Raw genomic sequence first — 18,765 nt, 5'->3', positions numbered from 1 at the left:
ATCCTCTCATCTTCTCCATCTTCTCCAACACTTTCCGTTAAACTTCATTCCTTTTCCATTCAAGAGTCCATATATTGAATTGATTTAACGTACAAATTGGCAGCCCATGGATCGTCCAGCGCCCAGACCCAGAGCAAGTAAGCCCAAGGTTCGGACAGGGTGCATCACCTGCAAGTGAGTCACGGTCGCGTCGCGTCGTGCCGCCCACAACTGACACGCCCATTAGGACACGGAAGGTCAAATGCGACGAAGGCAAGCCTGCATGTCGCCGGTAACTTTAATCGTTCTAGCTTGATGACCAACTGCTTACAAGATCAGTTGCGTGAGCACCGGACGGAAATGCGATGGGTATGCTCAGCGGAGTGCCGGGACGCCTCAAGAGCCCAGCCTCTGCACCATCGCAGTCTCGATTGAGGAATCTAGAGCGTTAGAATTCTTCTTCCACACCACTTCTCACCAACTCGCCGGATTTCTGGAGCGGGGCTTTTGGACCCGGAGTGTTCTACAGCTCAGTCTTTCCGAGCCCTCGATCCGTCTGGCTTTGGCCGCGCTGGGCTCGCTACATGAACATGAGGCGTCACAACAAATGTCTACCACCGCGGTCGCCGATCAACTTTACAGTCGGGCGATGCGCTGCACGATGGACAAGGCCGCAGCTGGCGAAACGGCTGTCCCGATCGTGGCAATGGCCAGCATTCTCTTTACCAGCTTTGAGTTTTTGCGAGGCAACTCTGTAGCAGCAGCGACTCATATTGCAAGTGGAATCAAGCTAGTACAAAACAGTCGGCAAAACAGTCCTACTACAGCAAATGGTGGCTGGGGCAGAAAGTACTCGACTTATGAAGCCCAGTTCCTCGAAACTGAGCTTGCACCGATTCTCACATTGTTCAGCCTCAATGCCTCTGAATTTACCCCGTTCCCACCTCGGAGACTTATACTCACTGGCGTTGACGGTGGTAGCCCAAAGCTGCCAGAGAGGTTTGAGACACTTCGCGAGGCGAGAGTCGTTTTAGTGGACTTGGTGACTGCCTCCGCCGGCCTCTTCCAGAGGCTAGATGCGCATATAGCTGGAGAGGAGCCATTGAGCATCGATCCGATGGATGCATCTGAGGGCCTTCGAACCGGTTTCGACATGTGGAAAGTGAAGTTTCAAGAATTGGTGGACCGCAGGAAACTCACCTGGAGCAAAGAGGAGAAGGGCGCAGCGAACGTTATCCGAAATATGCAATATGGGTCGGAGATTGGGCTCGCCGCTTATCTCGTGTCATGCGAATGCGATTGGGATAGTCGCCGGCAAGAGTATGAACAGATTCTGGATCTGGCAGAGACGATCGTTGCCGAAGCCAGATATAATCTTGACGGATCTTCGAATCCACTGAGCTTGGAATCTAGCCTTATCTACCCTATGCACGCCGTTGCCTGGAAATGCCGATATCCGGACATCCGTCGAAGAGGCCTCGACCTTCTCTTGAAGTCTCCCAGGCGAGAATGGTTATTGGATGCCCGGCAATATCATGCCATCTTTTCGCGCATTATGGCCATTGAAGAGAGAGCGGACTCTCTCGACCATTTTACCGATTGTGGCTTGCGAGATGACGTACTTTCCCCTGAGCACGTACGAGTTCATGACTTCTCTTGCATGCCTGACCCAGGCATTGCTGATGACAAAACACGCTACGCCGTTACCTTTATGACCAAGCCCGATGGCCCCGATGGACCATGGCATTTCACAACGGAGCACATGAGCTTGCCAACGAGCGGTTTTGGAGACATGGCGCCATCAAACCTGATCTCGCCTCGACGATGGGCTCGTCCAGATACTACCGAGCCTCTCACATCAAACATGCTGAAATCTGCAGTGTTCGGGCCCTATCTTACTCAAAATTTCTGAATAACGGTACAAGTGACAATACATGACCGACGAAGTGGGGATCTTATTTCGGCTTGAAGTATCAGCGCTCTGTTTTACAAGCCTTCAGCAGCCCAAGACACTCAGACAGCATCCCCGCCGGTGGAAAGTGAGCGGCACCTCATCCATGGTCGCCAGCGTAAGGGACGTTGAGCTCCCGCGCAGTGCCCTCTCTACTCTTTTCCTCGCATCCTCATCCGACTCGCCTTGTTGCTTCCCCGGCGTGACGCGGTATTGACGAAATATGAAAGCGAGCACAGCCACAAATTCCACCTGCGCGAACTTCTTGCCCATGCATGCACGTATCCCGTCGCTGAACGGAATATACGCGCCACGTACGGGCCTGTGGATTTCATGCGACTCGAGCCCTGGGCCAGATAGTCCTTCGACCCCGTCGTTCTGTGCCAGAAAGCTGTCCGAATTGCGCTTGTCCCAACGTCGGGGGTCGAAGATGTTCGCCTCCGGACCCCAGTACCTCTCAGTCTGGTGGAGAGCACTACCGTTAAGGTTGACGCGCACGTTGGGTGGCAAATGGTGTGTTTGTTCGTTGTAGGTGAGATCCGCGCCCGAGCTGGCGGTAAGCTTGGGAATGCTGACGACCGGGGAGTATAGTCGAAGGGTTTCGAGCTGGCCAGTCTTCAGTCATGTTGCTTAGTATGATTTGGAACAGACCTACCATGATGCATAACGGACTAATCAATCTTAGATAAACGGTTGCATAATTCCACTCTGCAGGGTCAGCCGGTTCGCTGTCCAGGACTGACCGCAGCTCTTGGTGCAATTCTTCCTGCACGTCACCGTGAATGGCCAAAAGAGCCAGGGCAAATCGCAGGGTTGTTGCTGTCGTCTCATGACCAGCAATGGAGAAAATGTAGACGTTCCCAAGGATCTCCGCGTCGGACAGCCCGGGGTTCCGCTTATTGCTGGAGTTCTGCTCCTCGCGTCGCGAGTGCACCACCCTTTCAAGCAGGTTGTGTGTCTCGTTATCGTTGATTTCAGCCTTCTTGACTAATGTTTGCAAGTAACTTCCTAGGTCGCGATGAGCGTCGTAATCCTTCTTGAAGAACGGCAGCACCGAATGAGGGATCCACTTCGGGAGGACACCATTAGCGATAAAAACTGTCATCATGGATCGATTCATGTACTCCATCACACTGCGGAACGTGAAGCGATATCCTGACGCGGGAGTAACCGCGTCCATGAACAGATCCTCAGCAACGTCTGCCCTCCCCTCGGGTGCCGGCTTGAAGGGCAGCTTTACGCCAAAGCCAGCACTGCAGATGACGTTGACAGACAGCTTGAGAATATCTTCTCGTGCGTCGGGTAGTGCGAAGCTCGACCCATAGCGCTCATCGTTTGAGTACTTCTCGCTCCAGTAACAAGTCATCTCCCGAGCTTGTCGAATACTTTCTGTCCAGACGAGTGCGTTGTTCTTGTCGTTGAATGCGGGCGCCGTGGCTCGGTGGTGCTGCGTCCATTGACTTCCTTCCGTCTGCATCTGTCAGTCCTGAGTCCTGGATGCCATGAGAGTGACCTTACCGTGAAGATACTCGATCCGTACATATCGAAGGCCTCTTTACAATCGTCAGCCCGGAGCCTCTCAGTGCTGGGCCTATGATAAACCGACCTAAATGCTTGACCGGCTTGACAAAATTCTGTCGAGCCTTGCAGATCTGCGAAACTACATCTGCATCCGCAATATTGTAGCTGATGCCACCGGGGGTGACATAAAGATAAACACCGCCATACCTCTTCGCCATTCGATCCTTGACGTCCCATCGCGCGCGGAAGACACTGTCATTAACGTGATCTGCTATGCTCTCCGGTAGCCACTGATTCACAATGTATGGGAACCATCGTGTACCCCAGAGAGCGAGATAGAAGAGATTGGCTTCGAAGAAAGGCCAGATGATGTAGGGGAGGTTTGTCTTCCGGGCTAGAGAGCGATTGTGTAGAAGGGAGGTGATGGAGTTGAGAGTGTAGATGACGGGGAGGGCGAGTAAGTATAACCACAACATGACGGCAAAAATATCAGGATTGCGCAGGATGTCTCTGCACTCTCGTCTGCAAGAATGAGAGGTTTATATACCTCCTCTCGTTCATCCTCTTGAGGCTGTATATACGACTCGCATCCTCGTAAAGATCCACCGGGTACGAGCGAGCCAATCAGGAGCCACAGGAAGTCATACCTCAATCGCATTGTCTGATACCCTCAGCTCCATCTGCATGGCCCATTCTCTTCACTGTTTACAGAGTACTGTTCAATATTCTACAATCCTTGGTCTCTTAAACGTTCCACGACAAGCGCCAACAAACCTTCCTCAAACCTTGTCGTCCCAACCCCGAGCGCAAAAGGAACCCACGCGGATTAGATCATCTGCGCGTGGCATCGGCGAGTCGGAGGCTGGCGATCCCGTTGGCTTGGTCGCACCCATTACTATTCCTGAACTGCCTTTCTCGTATTGCGACGATAAGGTGGCCATGGGATTGGAATAAGGGATGGACGATCGGTCGATAAGGTTCATGTTCAGCATGGATATAGGATATGTATGGCCTGCAGCCACGGGCATCAACCTCGCTGTCTTCTTGGTTCGTACGTATGTCAATCAATATGGATATCAGCTGGGACTGAGGGAGCTACTGTTTGGGCTTTCGAAGTTACCCAATGGGAATATTAGGTATGATCCCCGCCCGGTATAGTCGAAATTAAAGGAGATGAATTCGAAGAAAGAAAGAAAGAAAGTGTATACAGCAATTCCTAAAAACCACATTTCGATCTAGCCCCCACCCCGCCAAAAATCATCCCCTCTATCCCCTCTCTCTCCCCACTCCCCTCAACCAACCCCCGAAAGATGCCCCCTTCAATCTTCATCAAATGCTTGGGACTATCAATCTCCACGACCTCCCCCTTCTCAAGAACAACAATCCGGTCAAAGTCCGCAATCGTACTCAGCCGATGCGCAATGACAATAAGCGTACACCCACTCCCAGATATCTCCCGCCTCAGAGCGCGCTGGATCAGAATGTCTGACTCCATGTCTATGCTTGCCGTTGCTTCGTCCATGATGAGGATTTTGGGAGAGGAGACCAGCGCGCGGGCGAGACAGAGGAGTTGGCGTTGCCCTTGGGAGAGGTTTTTGCCGCCTTCGGCTATGGTGAATGAGAGCGGGATTAGAGATGATGATGGCTGATCATCGGGGCTGGTTGAGGTAGGGTTGTGGTGGCTCGTGGTCTGGTTTGGAGAGGAAAGGGATACTTTCTCCAGCGCGTCGCGTAACTCGGTATCGTCGTGCTGGTTGAATGGGTCTAATACTTGCCGGACTGTTCCTGCGAACACGATCGGGTCTTGCGAGATCATTCCAACGCGAGAGCGAAGGTCATGAAGCTTAACCTTGCCTATATCCACTCCGTCGATGTGAATTGTCCCCGACCGTATATCAAGGCATCGCAAGAGGGTCATAGCAAACGAGGACTTTCCAGCCCCAGTCCGACCGACAACACCGACGCGCTCTCCAGGCCGGATGCAGAAATCGAGACTGCGAAGAACAGGAGGCAGCTCTGGGGCATACGCGACCGTGAGATCCGTGACTTCAATCTCGCCCTTTGCCGGCCAAGCGGCGGGGACGTCTGTACCCGAATCTGGCTCTGTCTCGAGCTGGGTGTATTCGACAATCCGCTCAGCTGCGTTTGAGTTAATCTCGAGATCGGCATACTGCGCTAGTAGCCATGAGATAACACTGGACATATCAAGGGCGAAGCTAAGAGCGAATCCAGCCAGAGGTGCGTCGAGGGTACGAATGGAAACGAAGACCATTGTTACAGATGCAACAAACTGGGCAGTTAGCTTGAAACAAGCACAGAATCAGAAAAAGCTTACCACCGCTCCTACAAGGCAAAGCCAGAAATCCATCCAGCAGGAGAACAATCGTCGATGCCAAAGGGTCTGGCAGTGTGCGTCGATAAGATCATACATCCGGTTCAAGTACGCCTTTTCACGTCCGAACGCCCGGATCGTGGGCAGACCCGTGAGAAGCGATCCGACCAGCTCGAAAATGGGCGACTTTGCCGTGCTCTCGAGTCGCTTTGCTTCACGGGCACCAGTTACGTAGATGTATCCGATCACCCACGAAACTGCGAGCGCCACTATCCCCAGTCCAACGATAAGAGGGGATGTCACCAGTGCGGCGACGAGAACCCCAAGAAGCGTGATAAAATCATGCATCGTATACGATAAGTCAGATGCCAGGTCCGAGTCGAGAATGCCAAAATCGGACGTAAATCGGTTCAGGATCTGACCGACGGGTGTCGTGTCCAGGAAGCGAAGCGGCGCGTGCAGAACAGCCGCGGTAAATTTCTCGAAGATTTCCTTGGACGCTTTGATTGAGCCATTTAGTATGATTGCGATGCGGACTATATCCAGAATCCAGGAGCTCGCCGAGATGGCAAGATAGATCGAGCCGTAGTAGACAAGGCGCTTGTCGATTTGCGGGCGTCGAGCGGTGTCAACACCAAGGGCATTATCAGGGGACTGAGTAACCAGTGAATCACCAGCTTGTTCGTAGGATCTGGTCCAGATTGACACCCAATACGGAATTGCGAGGTTCAGCAACAAGAGCATCACGAGAATGAGTACGATGGCGACCCATGCAAAGTAGCCTCCAGAGGCGGATATGTACGTCTTGTAGACCTTCGCATTCACAACGCCAGTATGCCGCTTTTCTTCCTCGTAGAACTTTTTGGCGCTCGAGACCGACCCCCGACGGGCTGGATGTGAGCTGGCTTTGGGCGTAGCAGGTCGGCTATCCGATGTCTCTGAGCTGTCGGCCGTATCCCAGCATTCGCCTTCGGTCGATTTCAGGTTGCGTGCCTCGACAACATTGCCCTTTTCCAACTTCACCAAGTAGGCACTGCCGCTCAGACAGAGTTTGACATGGTGAGTAGCCAACACCCGTGTTCTTCCATGAGCCAAAGGACCAGTCAACGCATTCTCGTACAGGTGGCGGCCGACATGTGAATCAACCGCACTGAAAATATCATCAAACACCAGAATACTTGCGCGGCTATAGAGGGCCCTTGCTAGTGCCAGACGCCATTTCTGGCCGCCGCTGAGATTGATTCCGTTGGCGCCGACGTCGGTCTTGTCGCCGTCCGGGAATATCTTCAGGTCTGGTGATAGTGCGCATGCTTCAATCACATCCTGATACCTGGCTGGATCCCGCGGAAGGCCGAAAAGGATTGAGTCGCGGATTGTTGCATTCTCGATCCACGGATCCTGTGAGACGTATGCGACGGCCCCATTTATAATCCAGTCGTGCGGGCTAGCCGGTAAATTGGAAGAAGGCGCAGGTTGAGGCACAGTAACAGTTCCCTTGACGACGTCCGCTTCGCCAATGATTGCTTGAAGAAGGAGCGATTTTCCTGCACCGCTGCGTCCTGAGATAATGCTGAGCGCTTCCGATGGGAAGTTCAGGTTTAGATCTTTGAGCTGGAATTGGGAATCTGAGTCCTCCGAGGCTTTCGAGGGCCAAGTAATGGTCGCATTGCTGAATACAATTCCATCACCGGGTACTCTGTCATCAGCATAGTCTTCGAGTCCAAGGAACCGGGCGATGCGACGAAGACTGACTCCCGCATCAAGAAGGTCGGTAACAACTTCTGGCAATATGCTCAAAATGTTCTGTAAATTCTCAAAGAGGGACAACGCGGTGAATGCAGTGGAAGGCGAGATGGCACCGTTGAGGTAGACGTAGGCCGCGATCGACAAAAAGCTCATGCAAATGGGGCCAAAGGTCCAAATAGCCGTAAGGTAGATGGTGAGTCGAAAGACTGCTTGTTGTTGTTGCAGCTCTTTTCCACGGAGGTTCTGGATCTTCTGGTACCATTCAGACTCAAGGGCGCTGAACTTGATTTGTCTCATGCCGCGTACCATCTCCGTCAACGAGGCGGACTTTTCGTCGCGGCGGTCCATCAAAGCTTGTTCCTTCTCGCTGTATGTTTTTGTGATTTTGTAGTATACTGGGCTGAGCAGGAAGGGGATGATACATCCAGCGACGGTCGACTTCCAACCCATCAGGTAAACAAGAAAGATAATTGTGAGAGTCAGCTCCACTACAGAGTCGAGTAGAAGATGGCTGTATGCGATGAAGTCAGAAATCTTTCCTACATCGACTCCAAGTAGATTGAGGATAGAATGCTTCGTCCGAGGAGCTTCATCACTCTCGTCATCATCGTCGTCGTCTACATCCTCTTCCTCCTCGTCCTCGGCACCGCCGCGTGCCGGTACCACGATATCCTTCAGACCCATCGCCTTCTTTGTAATGACAGCAAACAGCTGCTCGTTGACGGGAAGCGAAATTTTCAAATCTGCGATGAAGTCTCTGAGAGAGATCAACCAAGAGCTAGTAATCATCGACAGCCCCAACGACAAGGCCGTCAACCATAACTGCAACTGGTTGCTCGCACCTGCATCGCGATCCTCGAACAGCCGCAAGATGGTAAGTAGCAGTAGGTTTGGAAGGAACCGCACGGCACCGCTACAGAGTTGGATTGTTATCTGCACAGCGGCGTTTCTCCAATAGAGATTAAACCATTTCTTCCACTGCACCGAGGTTGAACCGGCGGCAAAGAAATTGTCAGACAGCGTCTGTGCACGAACCTCTTGTGAGACGACTGGGAGGTCTTCAGGATTGAGCTTTCCGTGCTTCGTCGCAAGGGACAGCGTTCTGTACGCCCAGGAGAAGGTATATCGGTTGAGGAAGGAGACAGAGTCCTGGGCGTCCACAATGCGCCCGTCACGGTAGACAAATGAACCTCGTGGTACGGATAGGTTGATGAGAAGCAGAATAAATGCGGCGACGAGTTGAATGATGGTCAGTGCATCGTGGGAGGTCAGCGCGAGCAGTCGCTGATTGCTGTGCAACGCCAGAGCATTTGGCAGGACGATCGCTCCGCCGGTGGCCAAGGCAGTCAGGGCGCTGTAACACCCAAGATTGTATCTGTCCGTGGGATTTCGGCTCGTGCTGAGGACAGTTTCTTGGAACAATATGGCACACTATACAGTAAGCACCACTCTGTAGATACAAAATTGTGGTGGCTTACCCATGTCGCAAACCCAAGCATCTTGGCTGGAGTTGCGCTTGTAGTGGTCATCCACGACCCAGAGGCAACCGCAGTGGCCATGGCGCTAATCAACACAAGACATACGCGCTGCCAGAGCGATCGCGGCGACTTGCCCGTCGTTATTGATTCATCGTTGTCTGATTCGATCAATCTATACGCTTTGTCGCGTCGATAACGGCTGATGAAAGCATGGCCGTGGGGGATTGACAGTAAGATTGCGACCGCGCAGGCGGCCGCTGAAACCCCAAGGGGAAGCGTCAGAGAAGACATCGAGTTCACGAGCTGAATCACCGGTTCATCTCGAAGATCGGAGGGCCGCCTGATATATAAGCAAATGAAGACAAGTAAGCATAATTCAAACCTGAGAATTGGGTGCGCCAAGAAGGGCGATTGACTCCGGGCTGAAGCTTTTGTTGTGATGACTCGACGATCTGCAGGCTGCAAGATTTCAGCCCTCGTCTCACCCACCGTCGGGGACCCAATTAGGATAGTCCAGCCACCACCAATTGCTTCGCGGCGTTGATTTTCACAATGGAAGGCTGTCCAGGGTTGCAGACAATGTTACTGCGATTTTCAGGGACGGTGGTGGGCTAGAGACACAGTTGAGAAGCCCGCGGGCCCCGATGAATCCACACAGAGCGGTTGCCACTCCCTTTTAGGGCTGCAAGGCGAGCAGCATTATCATGACTCATTTCGACTCTCAGACTCACATTTGGTGCAAGCGTAAAGAACGCGTTTCGCGCGTTCTTCATGTTGGGAATGATCCCTGGTATTCACGGACCAACGAACGTCCGCATATATATATGTTGAAGCCAAAGCTGATTCACCCGTCACAACGGGCGACTTGTTTGAACAGGAGCGTGTGAGTCTGCGAAATGCTAACCAGCAAATTGGGATGGGAAATTGCTACTTTTGCCAGAGTCGGCGCCAAGTGAGCATCAGAGTGCGGCTCTTGACAACGCCACGGTAAGGACTGTAAGTGCAGTCTGCAAGCGCATCCCGACGAGCTGCACCATAGCCAGGCCTTCTGAATACAATGAGAACGCGGAAAGCCAACAGCTAGATCCGCGATAAGCAATACCTAAACGGTTTTGGGCTCCCTGACATCTTCTAGGTCTAGTTCGCCCTCCTTTGCTTTCTGGATAATATTTGAATGGGGGACGGATTTCCTTACTGGGAGAAAGGCAATGCCCGGGTGGACATTGAGAAGGGGGAAGGGGAAAGTTGTGGATGAGCAGCAGCCCAGCATTTCCAGTAAAAGTCCAATGCTGAAGGACCTCGGCAGCAAAGTATGGGGGTTGATACATTGGACGGGGATCAGCGATAGATCAAATAGGAAAGATGGTGACGCCTTTGACAGAGATCTAGAATCCCAGGACCGGGCTCTAAGCGAGAATGAGCTGTCTCTGCATGTCATCCTGCAGCGGACAGAGCTGAGCAATCAAAGAAAGATTGAACTAACTTGTTGGGATATGCAAAGATGACAGCGGACAAATTTCGCGTGGTTGGTGCATAAAGCTGGTCTGGCGGATCGGATTCTTCGTCTCTTGGGCGACAATGCATAGAGTTCGACCCGATTCCTGAAGGGAGACCTTGGCAGTGCGGTAGACAAAGAAACAAGAGAGTAAACGATGGCTCGAGCAGTTGGCACAAGGTCAGCTGGCGTCTCATGGATACTAAACAGGGAGCTCTGCGTATCCGGGTTCTTGGGGTTCCACATCAAGGAGTACCCAGCCAAAGAGGCGACGACGACCGGACTGGCCGTTGTTGGCTCAATGAGAAAGGATTGAGCCATCGTGGAGCTGCGCGGAAATCTGGGGTTGCGCGTGGGGCAGTGGGGATGGGCCAAGGCATGGGAGTTAGTGTATTGCGGGGTAGGCAGACATGTCGCATGCAAAGGGAATGGAGTATACGAAGTGATAGACTGTATCAGTGTCAGGAGAAGTAGGACCTCGTTCCAGAAAGATTCACGCCTGCAGATAAGCAAGGGGCATCGCGCAGCACCCTGGCGTTCCTCCTTAATAATGCTGGACAGAAATCTCCGAGACGACCACACATGTGTGACAAAGCTGGGCTAGTTACTTGCTCGTAGAGTCCATCAGGGGCGCACCAAACCTGGTGGCGTCAAGCTCTGACGATGGATGACAGCTTCGTATCATAACCGACAGAAGCCGAGGGTATGGTGTGTTGTGGATCTGGTACAGGGGCAAAAGCTGAGCATCCAGTGAGGAAATACTGTTTAATGCGTGTCAGCCAGGTTTCTTGACGTTCCGTCCTGCTGATGGGTTCGTCAAGAAGAGGCGTTGCCAAGTGATCCCCTCAATCTCCCCGCGACTGCTCGCTCCAGTTTGCCAACGTTGAACGGGGATCTGGGAAGATGCAGCTAGCCATTGGCGTCGGCTTGGACGAAGGGATATAAAGAGGCCCATCTTACCCCGACGTTGTCCCACCTGACAGTCTCGTCATAATTCCAAAGACGCCGGGCTTTCTAAACAGTGCTGCCACCATGGTTAATGACATTGAAAAAGTCTCTACTGGACAGGTCTCGACGGAGAATGTCGAAAATGTCGAGAAAGCTTCCGCAATGAAGGGCGTCGTGAACATTGACGATGATGAAGAATTCACCTACGCAGAGCAGCGAAAGATCATCCACCGCGTTGACCGCCGGCTTGTCACCATTACCGGGGCTGCGTACTGCATCAGTCTGATGGATCGCACAAACGTCTCAGTCGCGGCAATTACTGGGTAACGTTGGCCTTGTCTTTGCAAAAAAATTATCCATACTAACATTGGACGTCACAGGATGATGGAAGATCTTGAGCTGTATATCGGTTTTCGATATGTTCGTTAGATAGATACTCCTTCTTAGTCTCGCAGCGCGCTGATGCGATCCAGTCGATCATGGTGCTGGTCTTCTTCGTGACCTACATCGTATTCCAGCCTTTGGCAACTGCCGTAATTCGAAAGATCGGGCCGAGGATCTTTATCTCTGTGATCGTCATGACTTGGGGCGTATGCTTGATTGTATGATATTGATACTGTCCTCCAAGTGAAACTGTACTAAACGGATACTCGTATAGGGATTTGCGTTCGCCCCTGACTGGCAGACGCTGTCTGGCCTGCGCGCACTCCTCGGTGTCCTCGAAGCAGGTTTCTTCCCAGGCACGGTGTATCTGTTGTCTTGCTGGTATTCACGATGTTCGTATTTTGCCTTCTTCTATTCCATAGGGCAATGATATTACTGAACTGACACCGGTTGCTGTAGATGAGGTTCAGCAGCGTTACGGGTTCTTTTACCTTATCGGCTGCGTTGCATCTGCCCTTTCAGGCATACTCGCTTATGGATTCAGCCAAATGGCACCTCTCCAAGGCTATGGTGGCTGGCAGTGGATCTTCATCATGCAGGCCGTGGTAAGAACACTCAATCCGGTGGGAACTGCGAGGCTAACAAGTCCAGTTGACATTCATCGTGGGCATCTTGTGCATGATTTTTGTCGTTGACTTTCCTGACAAAGCCTTCAACGCGTGGGGTTTCCTAAACGAACGAGAATGCGCATTCATTCTCCGCCGCCTGAATAGAGACCGAGCGGATGCCAACCCAGAGCCGTTTAATCTGGTCAAGTTCCTTCGTCCGGCGCTGGATCTCAAGATTTGGGCCTTCGCATTCATCTTTTTGTTTGTTTCCTGCCAGAACCTTCTTCCCAAACTGCTGGGCTGACGCATGGTCGCAGTGCTCTAACCACGCTATCGTATGGAATCGCGTATTTCCTTCCCATTATCCTCCGCGACAATATGGGCTTCAGCGTGGCAGCGGCACAGTGTCTGGTCGCACCGCCGTTCGCTCTCGCGGGTATTCTCATGATGTTCACCTCCTGGCTCGGAGACAAGTACCGCGTGCGCGCTCCAATCCTCGTGCTCAACAGTGTTATCACTCTCATTGGGCTCCCGATCATGGGCTTCCACAGCAGCGCAGCGGTCCGTTTCTTCGGAGTGTTCCTCACGACAGCCGGAGCAAACGCCAATATCCCAGCCTGCATGGCGTATCAAGCGAACAACATTCGGGGGCAGTGGACGCGGGCCTTTGCCAGTGCGACGCTGGTTGCGTTCGGCGGGATCGGGGGTATTGCGGGGAGCCTGGTGTTCCGATCGGAGGACGCTCCTGACTATATTCCGGGTATCTGGGCTGTTATTGCGTGAGTTCCCTCTGTCCAATGCTAGTCATGGGCCCAGTTGACGATGGTTTGCGATAGGTGCCAGCTGTGTCTTCTCATTGTCGTGGGTGTCTTGAGCCTTCATTTCTGGATCAGCAATCGCAAGGCCGACCGCGGAGAGAAGATCCTCGAAGGATCGCCGGATTTCCGGTACACCCTGTAGCGGAGATGAGCATGGTTCCGTTATTTTTATTTTATTATTATTTTGACTACTAGGTAGCTGCAGAGCAAACGAAGTGTTTTGGAGAATAGCCAGTTGTGTATGGAGTAAGAGTAGAGAAGGCGGAGGCGACGTCGCGGCACCGGCTGGCACTGTTTACGCCTCTTAGAGCTGGGCAAAACATTTCGGAATACTTGCTCAGTCTCTTTCGGGTTGTATATGATAGGATCCAGTCAAGTGTCTGCTTGACGTGGTAGTGTATACTTTGATGGCGTTTCGCGCCATGGGTGCCTAAAGGCGTAGTGTCTGACTGAGACAGCATAGTTCTTCAATCCTGCGGCATTTCTCATAGCTGGAGTCTATACTGGAAAAGGTATTGTGTACCTGAAGATGGCCCAGAGACTCTAGATACAGAGTGGAGACCGCGATCTGACAGCCGAAAAACCAACCAATCAGGGCCCCCGCCGCACCCGCAAAACTCGAGTCTGATTTGCCTCCATCGCCGACTTCGTCCCGTGACTCACTTTTCTGAGATCAAGATAAAACTTCTTCTCCATCACGCCGGCAGACGATGCGCCATTGCCGTCCCTGATAACTATTAAACATGGTCGAGGCCCCTTCCCCTGCGGCGGACGTTGCCTTCGCCACCGCAGAATCCCAGCACAAGGGCAAGTTCCCCCGCCTGCCCGAGAAATGGGTCTCGCGAATCGCAAACTGGGGCGTTGAACTGCGCGGGGTGGCGCCTGTGCCTGTGGAGGAGCGCACTGATAGTCGGTTTATCAATGTTTTCTTTGTCTGGTTCACGCTGAGTACAAATTTACTGCCGTATGTTTTATACCCAGTACCCCGAGGCCGAGGCATTGGTCTGTGCTGATCTATGAATATGCAGGATCGTCACTGGGATGGTGGGGACATTCGTGATGGGCATGAGCTTGCGCGATGCGTCGCTGGTCATTCTATTTTTCAATATGTTGTGTACTATACCCCCGGCGTACTTTAGCACCTTTGGCTCGCGGACGGGATTGCGGCAGATGCTTCATGCGCGATTCACATTCGGGTATGTAGATTTTCCTCTGCCAAGATAAGCTTGTTATGCTAATGAAGGTAAAGGTACTACCTTGTCTCAGTGATAGTCGCATTAAACCTCTGCACGATCGCAGGGTTTGGCGTTGTCTCGTCAGTGCTTGGTGGCTCGACCCTCGCGGCTGTCTCTAATGGCAGCATCGACGACACGGCTGGCATTGTGGTCATCGGCATATGCGGTATGGTAGTGTCTTTTGGCGGCTACAAATTTCTGCACCAGTACGAGCGATACTGCTGGCTTTTTGCCCTCGTCGCTATTGTCATTGCAACTGGCGTTGGTGGTAGCCGTCTTGCGAGGCAAACACCAACCGAACCGCCCACGGCGGCGACGGTTCTCTCGTTTGGAGGCGTTATTGCTGGATTCCTTATCCCATGGGCTGTGCGTCCCATCCCATCCTTCCCATTCCTTCAGATCGAGCTAACAGGATTAGGGCATGGCCGCCGATTTCAGCGTATACTGCACCCCTACCGTCTCAACATTTCGCATCTTCGCCTACACCTACCTCGGCCTCTTCGTCCCCACAGTCCTCCTCATGGCCCTAGGCGCCGCAATCGGCGCCACAGCCCCCGCAGTCGCCTCCTGGTCAGAAGGCTACACAACATACGGCGTCGGCGGCGTCCTAGACGCCATGCTCTCTCCCGCCGGCGGCTTCGGCAAATTCGTCTCTGTCCTCCTTTCCTTCTCGCTCCTTGGTAACCTCGCGGCCTCAATGTACTCTATTTCCCTGAACTTCCAGCTGCTCCTCCCCTTCTTCATCCGCGTGCCGAGATTCATCTTCTCGATCATCTACACGGCCATTCTGATCCCCGTCTCCGTCGTCGCGGCGCGGTCGTTCTTCACGAATCTTGAGAATTTCTTGTACATTATCGCCTATTGGTCTGCGGCTTTCGTATCCGTCGTATGTGTTGAGCATTTCTTTTTCCGGCGCGGGGATTGTGCTTCTTACGACGCGAGTTCGGAAACCTGGGACTCGCCTAAACGGCTTCCTACTGGTGTTGCGGCCATTGGCGCGATGGCTTTGTCGTTTGGTCTTATTGTGCCTTGTATGGGGCAGGCGTGGTTCACTGGGCCGATTGCGGAGACGACGGGGGATATTGGGTTTGAGATTGCGCTTGTTCTGGCGGGGCTGTTGTATTTGCCGGCGAGGTTGGTGGAGAGGTGGGTTAGGGGTGTATAGATATTGAATGTCTCTGAGATTGAGAAGCGCGCCGTATGTGGTTGTCTCCTGGACTTTTTGAGTGGTTAGCGATATGTAGTGCATATTCTTGTTCTATACAATCTGCATGGCCAATCCGAGATACCTCAAATACCGGAATTTTGGGTCAGACTACCTAGAACTGAGAGTCTATCCTGGTTCCTCGAACTCGGAACAATGAGTGTTTGGCATTTCTGTTCGGGTTGCAGTCCTGGCTACCATGGCTACAGAACAAATAGCGGCATCGCTCGTTCGTGAACCTCGGACACCTTTCACCTGCCCGTGATATTCATCCTGATGTTCATACCATGGAATACTATCCCAAAAATTAACTGACCATAGGTAGATAGTGGTGAAGAAGGTGGAGAAACAGTGTGGATTCTGAAATCCTTGGCAGCCACAATATGCATTGCCAGGAAGAGAACATCGAACAGCCACGAGGTCTGATCTAATATCCATCACAGCCTTGCCATCAGACAGTTTTATCAAGATTGCTTTCTACTGACTCCATATAATGCATCCGTGCTACAGCTCAGCTCCATTCTATTCCCTGCCGTCAAGGGTGATCAATGAGACACGATCTTATATAACCGCAAGACCACATTTTGCTTCTAGATAAGCATTGAGAAGCACGCATGGGTGGCCTTCGATTCCTGTGACTGACCTCGTTTTGCTTCTCAAATGAGACGAGAAACGTAATCCGGCTTCGCCAAGTTTGAGGACGCGTCTACTTACGCAAGGCCAGGGGTAACTTATCTATATGCTGTACAGTCAGCGGCTGAATTAGTCTGACAATCAAAAACTTTAACTACTAAATATAGGCTATATATAAAATTCTATGTCTCTAAACCTACTTGTTGTTGAGATATTAGAGTATAAGCAAGTGCTATTTTATATGGAATACAGAGGTGCGTCACTCGCTTGGGCGCGTCGCTCGCTTGTGGATTACGTTGGTTACTTCGTTCATATTTTAATACTCAATTGGTAGCCCTAGTAGGACACTGTTTGCCGGATAGCGTCCACATCATCCCGAAACGCCTGTCTCCAGGCTTCGTCTCCCTTTACCGGATTCCACCCAAGAGTCCGGGCAACATTAGCGACCGTCCTCTCGTTATTGCAGAACATCTCCGCAGCCGGTTCCAAATCCTCCTTCGCAAACACCTCATTAACAAAACCGAGACGCGGCATTAGAGTCGCTGCTGCTTGCTCTAAGTTGATATGAGTGACCTTCGTCTCCGATATGAGACCCCGCTCGTAGCAAGCATCCGCCACCAGCTGCGAATATTCCAACCACGAATGCCGTCCATTGGCGCTGAACATGATCCCCTTCTTCCCAGTGGGCAGAGTCTTGCCTTCCCGCTCCAGGATATCCAGCACGACAAGCCGGTACAAGTCGGCCAGATCCTGAATGTGCACATGGTCCCATACGCCAGTCCCGTCACCCACCACCACCGCATGTCCGATCTGCAGCATCGCCTTCATGTACCCGGTGTGGATGCTAACTCTGTTGAACAAGCCAGTGCCGTTCCCGTAGATGATAGGACTCATGATCACGAGCGTCTTGACTCCCAGCTCAAGGCCAGTGTCGATGACGCCCAGCTCGGTGGTTCGCTGCGCGTAGGGCTCCGCCGCCTCGAGCGCCTTCTCGTGGGCATACACGTCGTCGGCCAGATCGTCGAACTCCCTCACTCCAACGGGGTTAGTGATGGGTTTGTCGCCGATGTTGGATGTGCCGGATGTGTGGATCATCCAGACGTCACGGCCAGTATGTACCTTCCGCTGCGCCAGGCCGCGGAGGAGCGCCTTCGTGGATGAGGAATGAAAGCCTAGGGTGGTGTTGATGACGATGTCGTGCTGTGCGGCGACGGCGGTGGTAGTCTCTAGGTCATCAAGGCCACCGTAGAGAGCGGGCCTGACGCGCTTGCCGTAGGTGGAGGTGAGGAGAGCTGCGCGATCAGCACCTCGCAGCAGGCAGGTTATTGGGCCGGATTGGAGCGACGACACAGACGACTGGAGCAGCGCAGTGAGGATACTGCCCCCGATGAAGCCCGTAGCACCGGTTAAGAGGATCTTGGCCTCAGATGTCATGCTGCTGAACGGACAAATTGGACGGTAGAAAATCTGCTCTTGAGATGGCGTCGAATGAATTGGGCTGTGATGGTAGAAGCAATTGGTAACTTTGATCAGCGTAAGTGCCTTAAGAGCTTCAACATCCAAGTTGAGATCGCATTCCGATGGACTTGCGGGGCACCATTGCCCGTTTAAGTAGAAAAAAATCAGGTGGGCATGTTCAATGGGTATGGGAACGATTATAAACCAGTTTAGTATATAATTACAAATTACGTCCTAGATCATCCAACGGCTTAACTAATAAGGTTGTATCGGGCCGTGATATATGATGTACGGAGCCACCACAGGAGCTTCCACCGGATCTCCCGCGCTCTTGACCAAAATGCCCAGTATATTACCTAAACCACCAAGGCATTCGGAGATTTGTGTGGTCTAATGCTAAGCTCTTATTGTCCGGTTGACCGCTACCTGCATAAGGCTTCGTACCCTAGTCAATAAACGAAATCACCAGTATGCTCCTGATTTTCTGACACGTACCTTGCCTATAAAGAAGTTCGAGATTGTCTGCCACGCTATATCATCGGGCGATTATCTGATAACATTATCCACCCTCACAGTCCAGAAGAACAGGTCCCAATAGTCCGTAAAATTGGCTTTCATTAGAGGCATAATTCAGTGACAACATTGACAGTGGATATCCCATAACAAAGTCGTGTTCATCTCTGCGCTGAGAGGATTATAGAATGTTATTAAGACCCCGGTTTTAAGAGTATTAGTTTGATTAAGATGGAGATGCCGGCTGATATCCCCTACGGTATGGTCGCCCGGGAATAGGCTCCCCAGCTCGCTATTAACTAAATTGCGGAGCGTATTAAGATGGGGCCAGCTAAGAGGTATGAACCAATGTCTTTGTTTGTAGAAACAATGAAGAAGGTTATATAAATGCCGATGCCACTAACAGCTACCAGGTCAGGCGAGATGTCTTTCTAGGGCAATAGCAGCTGATTCGTGAAGTGA

General features: G+C 52.2%; 7 protein-coding genes across 7 annotated transcripts; 3 read left to right on the top strand and 4 right to left on the bottom strand.

Moving 5' to 3' along the window:
* The first annotated feature begins 5 nt into the window (after positions 1 to 5).
* Positions 6 to 2,197, top strand: BDV17DRAFT_186774 (Zn(II)2Cys6 transcription factor domain-containing protein). The gene is made up of 3 exons (XM_073755044.1): positions 6 to 174; positions 227 to 271; positions 319 to 2,197. The coding sequence occupies exons 1-3, from the start codon at positions 107 to 109 to the stop codon at positions 1,889 to 1,891; spliced, it is 1,686 nt and encodes a 561-aa protein (XP_073612188.1). The 5' UTR covers positions 6 to 106; the 3' UTR covers positions 1,892 to 2,197.
* Positions 1,976 to 3,927, bottom strand: BDV17DRAFT_294573 (cytochrome P450; the record flags this gene model as incomplete). Its single annotated transcript, XM_073762863.1, has 4 exons — positions 1,976 to 2,536; positions 2,586 to 3,401; positions 3,449 to 3,483; positions 3,537 to 3,927. 4 exons carry the CDS (start codon positions 3,925 to 3,927, stop codon positions 1,976 to 1,978), a joined length of 1,803 nt encoding a protein of 600 aa, XP_073612187.1.
* Positions 3,928 to 4,667: 740 nt separating this feature from the next.
* Positions 4,668 to 9,298, bottom strand: BDV17DRAFT_284036 (putative ABC transporter; the record flags this gene model as incomplete). The annotated part of the gene is made up of 3 exons (XM_073760462.1): positions 4,668 to 5,741; positions 5,787 to 8,960; positions 9,008 to 9,298. 3 exons carry the CDS (start codon positions 9,296 to 9,298, stop codon positions 4,668 to 4,670), a joined length of 4,539 nt encoding a protein of 1,512 aa, XP_073612186.1.
* Positions 9,299 to 10,001: 703 nt separating this feature from the next.
* Positions 10,002 to 11,038, bottom strand: BDV17DRAFT_186765 (uncharacterized protein). Its single transcript, XM_073755043.1, has 2 exons — positions 10,491 to 11,038; positions 10,002 to 10,413 (listed from the first exon to the last, which is right to left on the bottom strand). Exons 1-2 carry the CDS (start codon positions 10,697 to 10,699, stop codon positions 10,110 to 10,112), a joined length of 513 nt encoding a protein of 170 aa, XP_073612185.1. The 5' UTR covers positions 10,700 to 11,038; the 3' UTR covers positions 10,002 to 10,109.
* Positions 11,039 to 11,300: 262 nt separating this feature from the next.
* On the top strand, positions 11,301 to 13,482 carry BDV17DRAFT_272440 (major facilitator superfamily domain-containing protein). The gene is made up of 8 exons (XM_073758899.1): positions 11,301 to 11,773; positions 11,831 to 11,870; positions 11,924 to 12,052; positions 12,109 to 12,226; positions 12,294 to 12,439; positions 12,486 to 12,703; positions 12,760 to 13,221; positions 13,279 to 13,482. Exons 1-8 carry the CDS (start codon positions 11,535 to 11,537, stop codon positions 13,400 to 13,402), a joined length of 1,476 nt encoding a protein of 491 aa, XP_073612184.1. The 5' UTR covers positions 11,301 to 11,534; the 3' UTR covers positions 13,403 to 13,482.
* A 379-nt stretch (positions 13,483 to 13,861) lies between these two features.
* BDV17DRAFT_186720 (purine-cytosine permease family protein) lies at positions 13,862 to 15,744 on the top strand. The gene is made up of 4 exons (XM_073755042.1): positions 13,862 to 14,224; positions 14,289 to 14,456; positions 14,510 to 14,861; positions 14,914 to 15,744. The coding sequence occupies exons 1-4, from the start codon at positions 14,004 to 14,006 to the stop codon at positions 15,658 to 15,660; spliced, it is 1,488 nt and encodes a 495-aa protein (XP_073612183.1). The 5' UTR covers positions 13,862 to 14,003; the 3' UTR covers positions 15,661 to 15,744.
* A 924-nt stretch (positions 15,745 to 16,668) lies between these two features.
* On the bottom strand, positions 16,669 to 17,780 carry BDV17DRAFT_300353 (uncharacterized protein; the record flags this gene model as incomplete). The annotated part of the gene is made up of 1 exon (XM_073764043.1): positions 16,669 to 17,780. The coding sequence occupies exon 1, from the start codon at positions 17,764 to 17,766 to the stop codon at positions 16,669 to 16,671; it is 1,098 nt and encodes a 365-aa protein (XP_073612182.1). The 5' UTR covers positions 17,767 to 17,780.
* Positions 17,781 to 18,765: the final 985 nt, after the last annotated feature.

This window comes from Aspergillus undulatus (genome assembly GCF_047715775.1).
Source record: "Aspergillus undulatus strain CBS 261.88 unplaced genomic scaffold BDV17scaffold_55, whole genome shotgun sequence".
Classification (NCBI taxonomy): Eukaryota; Fungi; Ascomycota; class Eurotiomycetes; order Eurotiales; family Aspergillaceae; genus Aspergillus; species Aspergillus undulatus.
Note: the sequence above shows the minus strand (reverse complement) of the source record. Positions and strands in the feature narration are given on the sequence as shown.

Excerpts from the sequence above, each read along its gene's own strand:
- BDV17DRAFT_186774 (XM_073755044.1), top strand. The coding sequence starts at position 107 with ATGGATCGTCCAGCGCCCAGACCCAGAGCAAGTAAGCCCAAGGTTCGG. Across the intron at positions 175-226 it reads ACAGGGTGCATCACCTGCAA|GACACGGAAGGTCAAATGCG; the intron begins GTGAGTCACGGT and ends CACGCCCATTAG. Across the intron at positions 272-318 it reads GGCAAGCCTGCATGTCGCCG|TTGCGTGAGCACCGGACGGA; the intron begins GTAACTTTAATC and ends TTACAAGATCAG.
- BDV17DRAFT_272440 (XM_073758899.1), top strand. The coding sequence starts at position 11,535 with ATGGTTAATGACATTGAAAAAGTCTCTACTGGACAGGTCTCGACGGAG. Across the intron at positions 11,774-11,830 it reads TCAGTCGCGGCAATTACTGG|GATGATGGAAGATCTTGAGC; the intron begins GTAACGTTGGCC and ends TGGACGTCACAG. Across the intron at positions 13,222-13,278 it reads GGTATCTGGGCTGTTATTGC|GTGCCAGCTGTGTCTTCTCA; the intron begins GTGAGTTCCCTC and ends GGTTTGCGATAG.
- BDV17DRAFT_186720 (XM_073755042.1), top strand. The coding sequence starts at position 14,004 with ATGGTCGAGGCCCCTTCCCCTGCGGCGGACGTTGCCTTCGCCACCGCA. Across the intron at positions 14,457-14,509 it reads CATGCGCGATTCACATTCGG|GTACTACCTTGTCTCAGTGA; the intron begins GTATGTAGATTT and ends ATGAAGGTAAAG. Across the intron at positions 14,862-14,913 it reads GATTCCTTATCCCATGGGCT|GGCATGGCCGCCGATTTCAG; the intron begins GTGCGTCCCATC and ends TAACAGGATTAG.
- BDV17DRAFT_186765 (XM_073755043.1), bottom strand. The coding sequence starts at position 10,699 with ATGAGACGCCAGCTGACCTTGTGCCAACTGCTCGAGCCATCGTTTACT. Across the intron at positions 10,414-10,490 it reads ATCTTTGCATATCCCAACAA|AGCCCGGTCCTGGGATTCTA; the intron begins GTTAGTTCAATC and ends ATTCTCGCTTAG.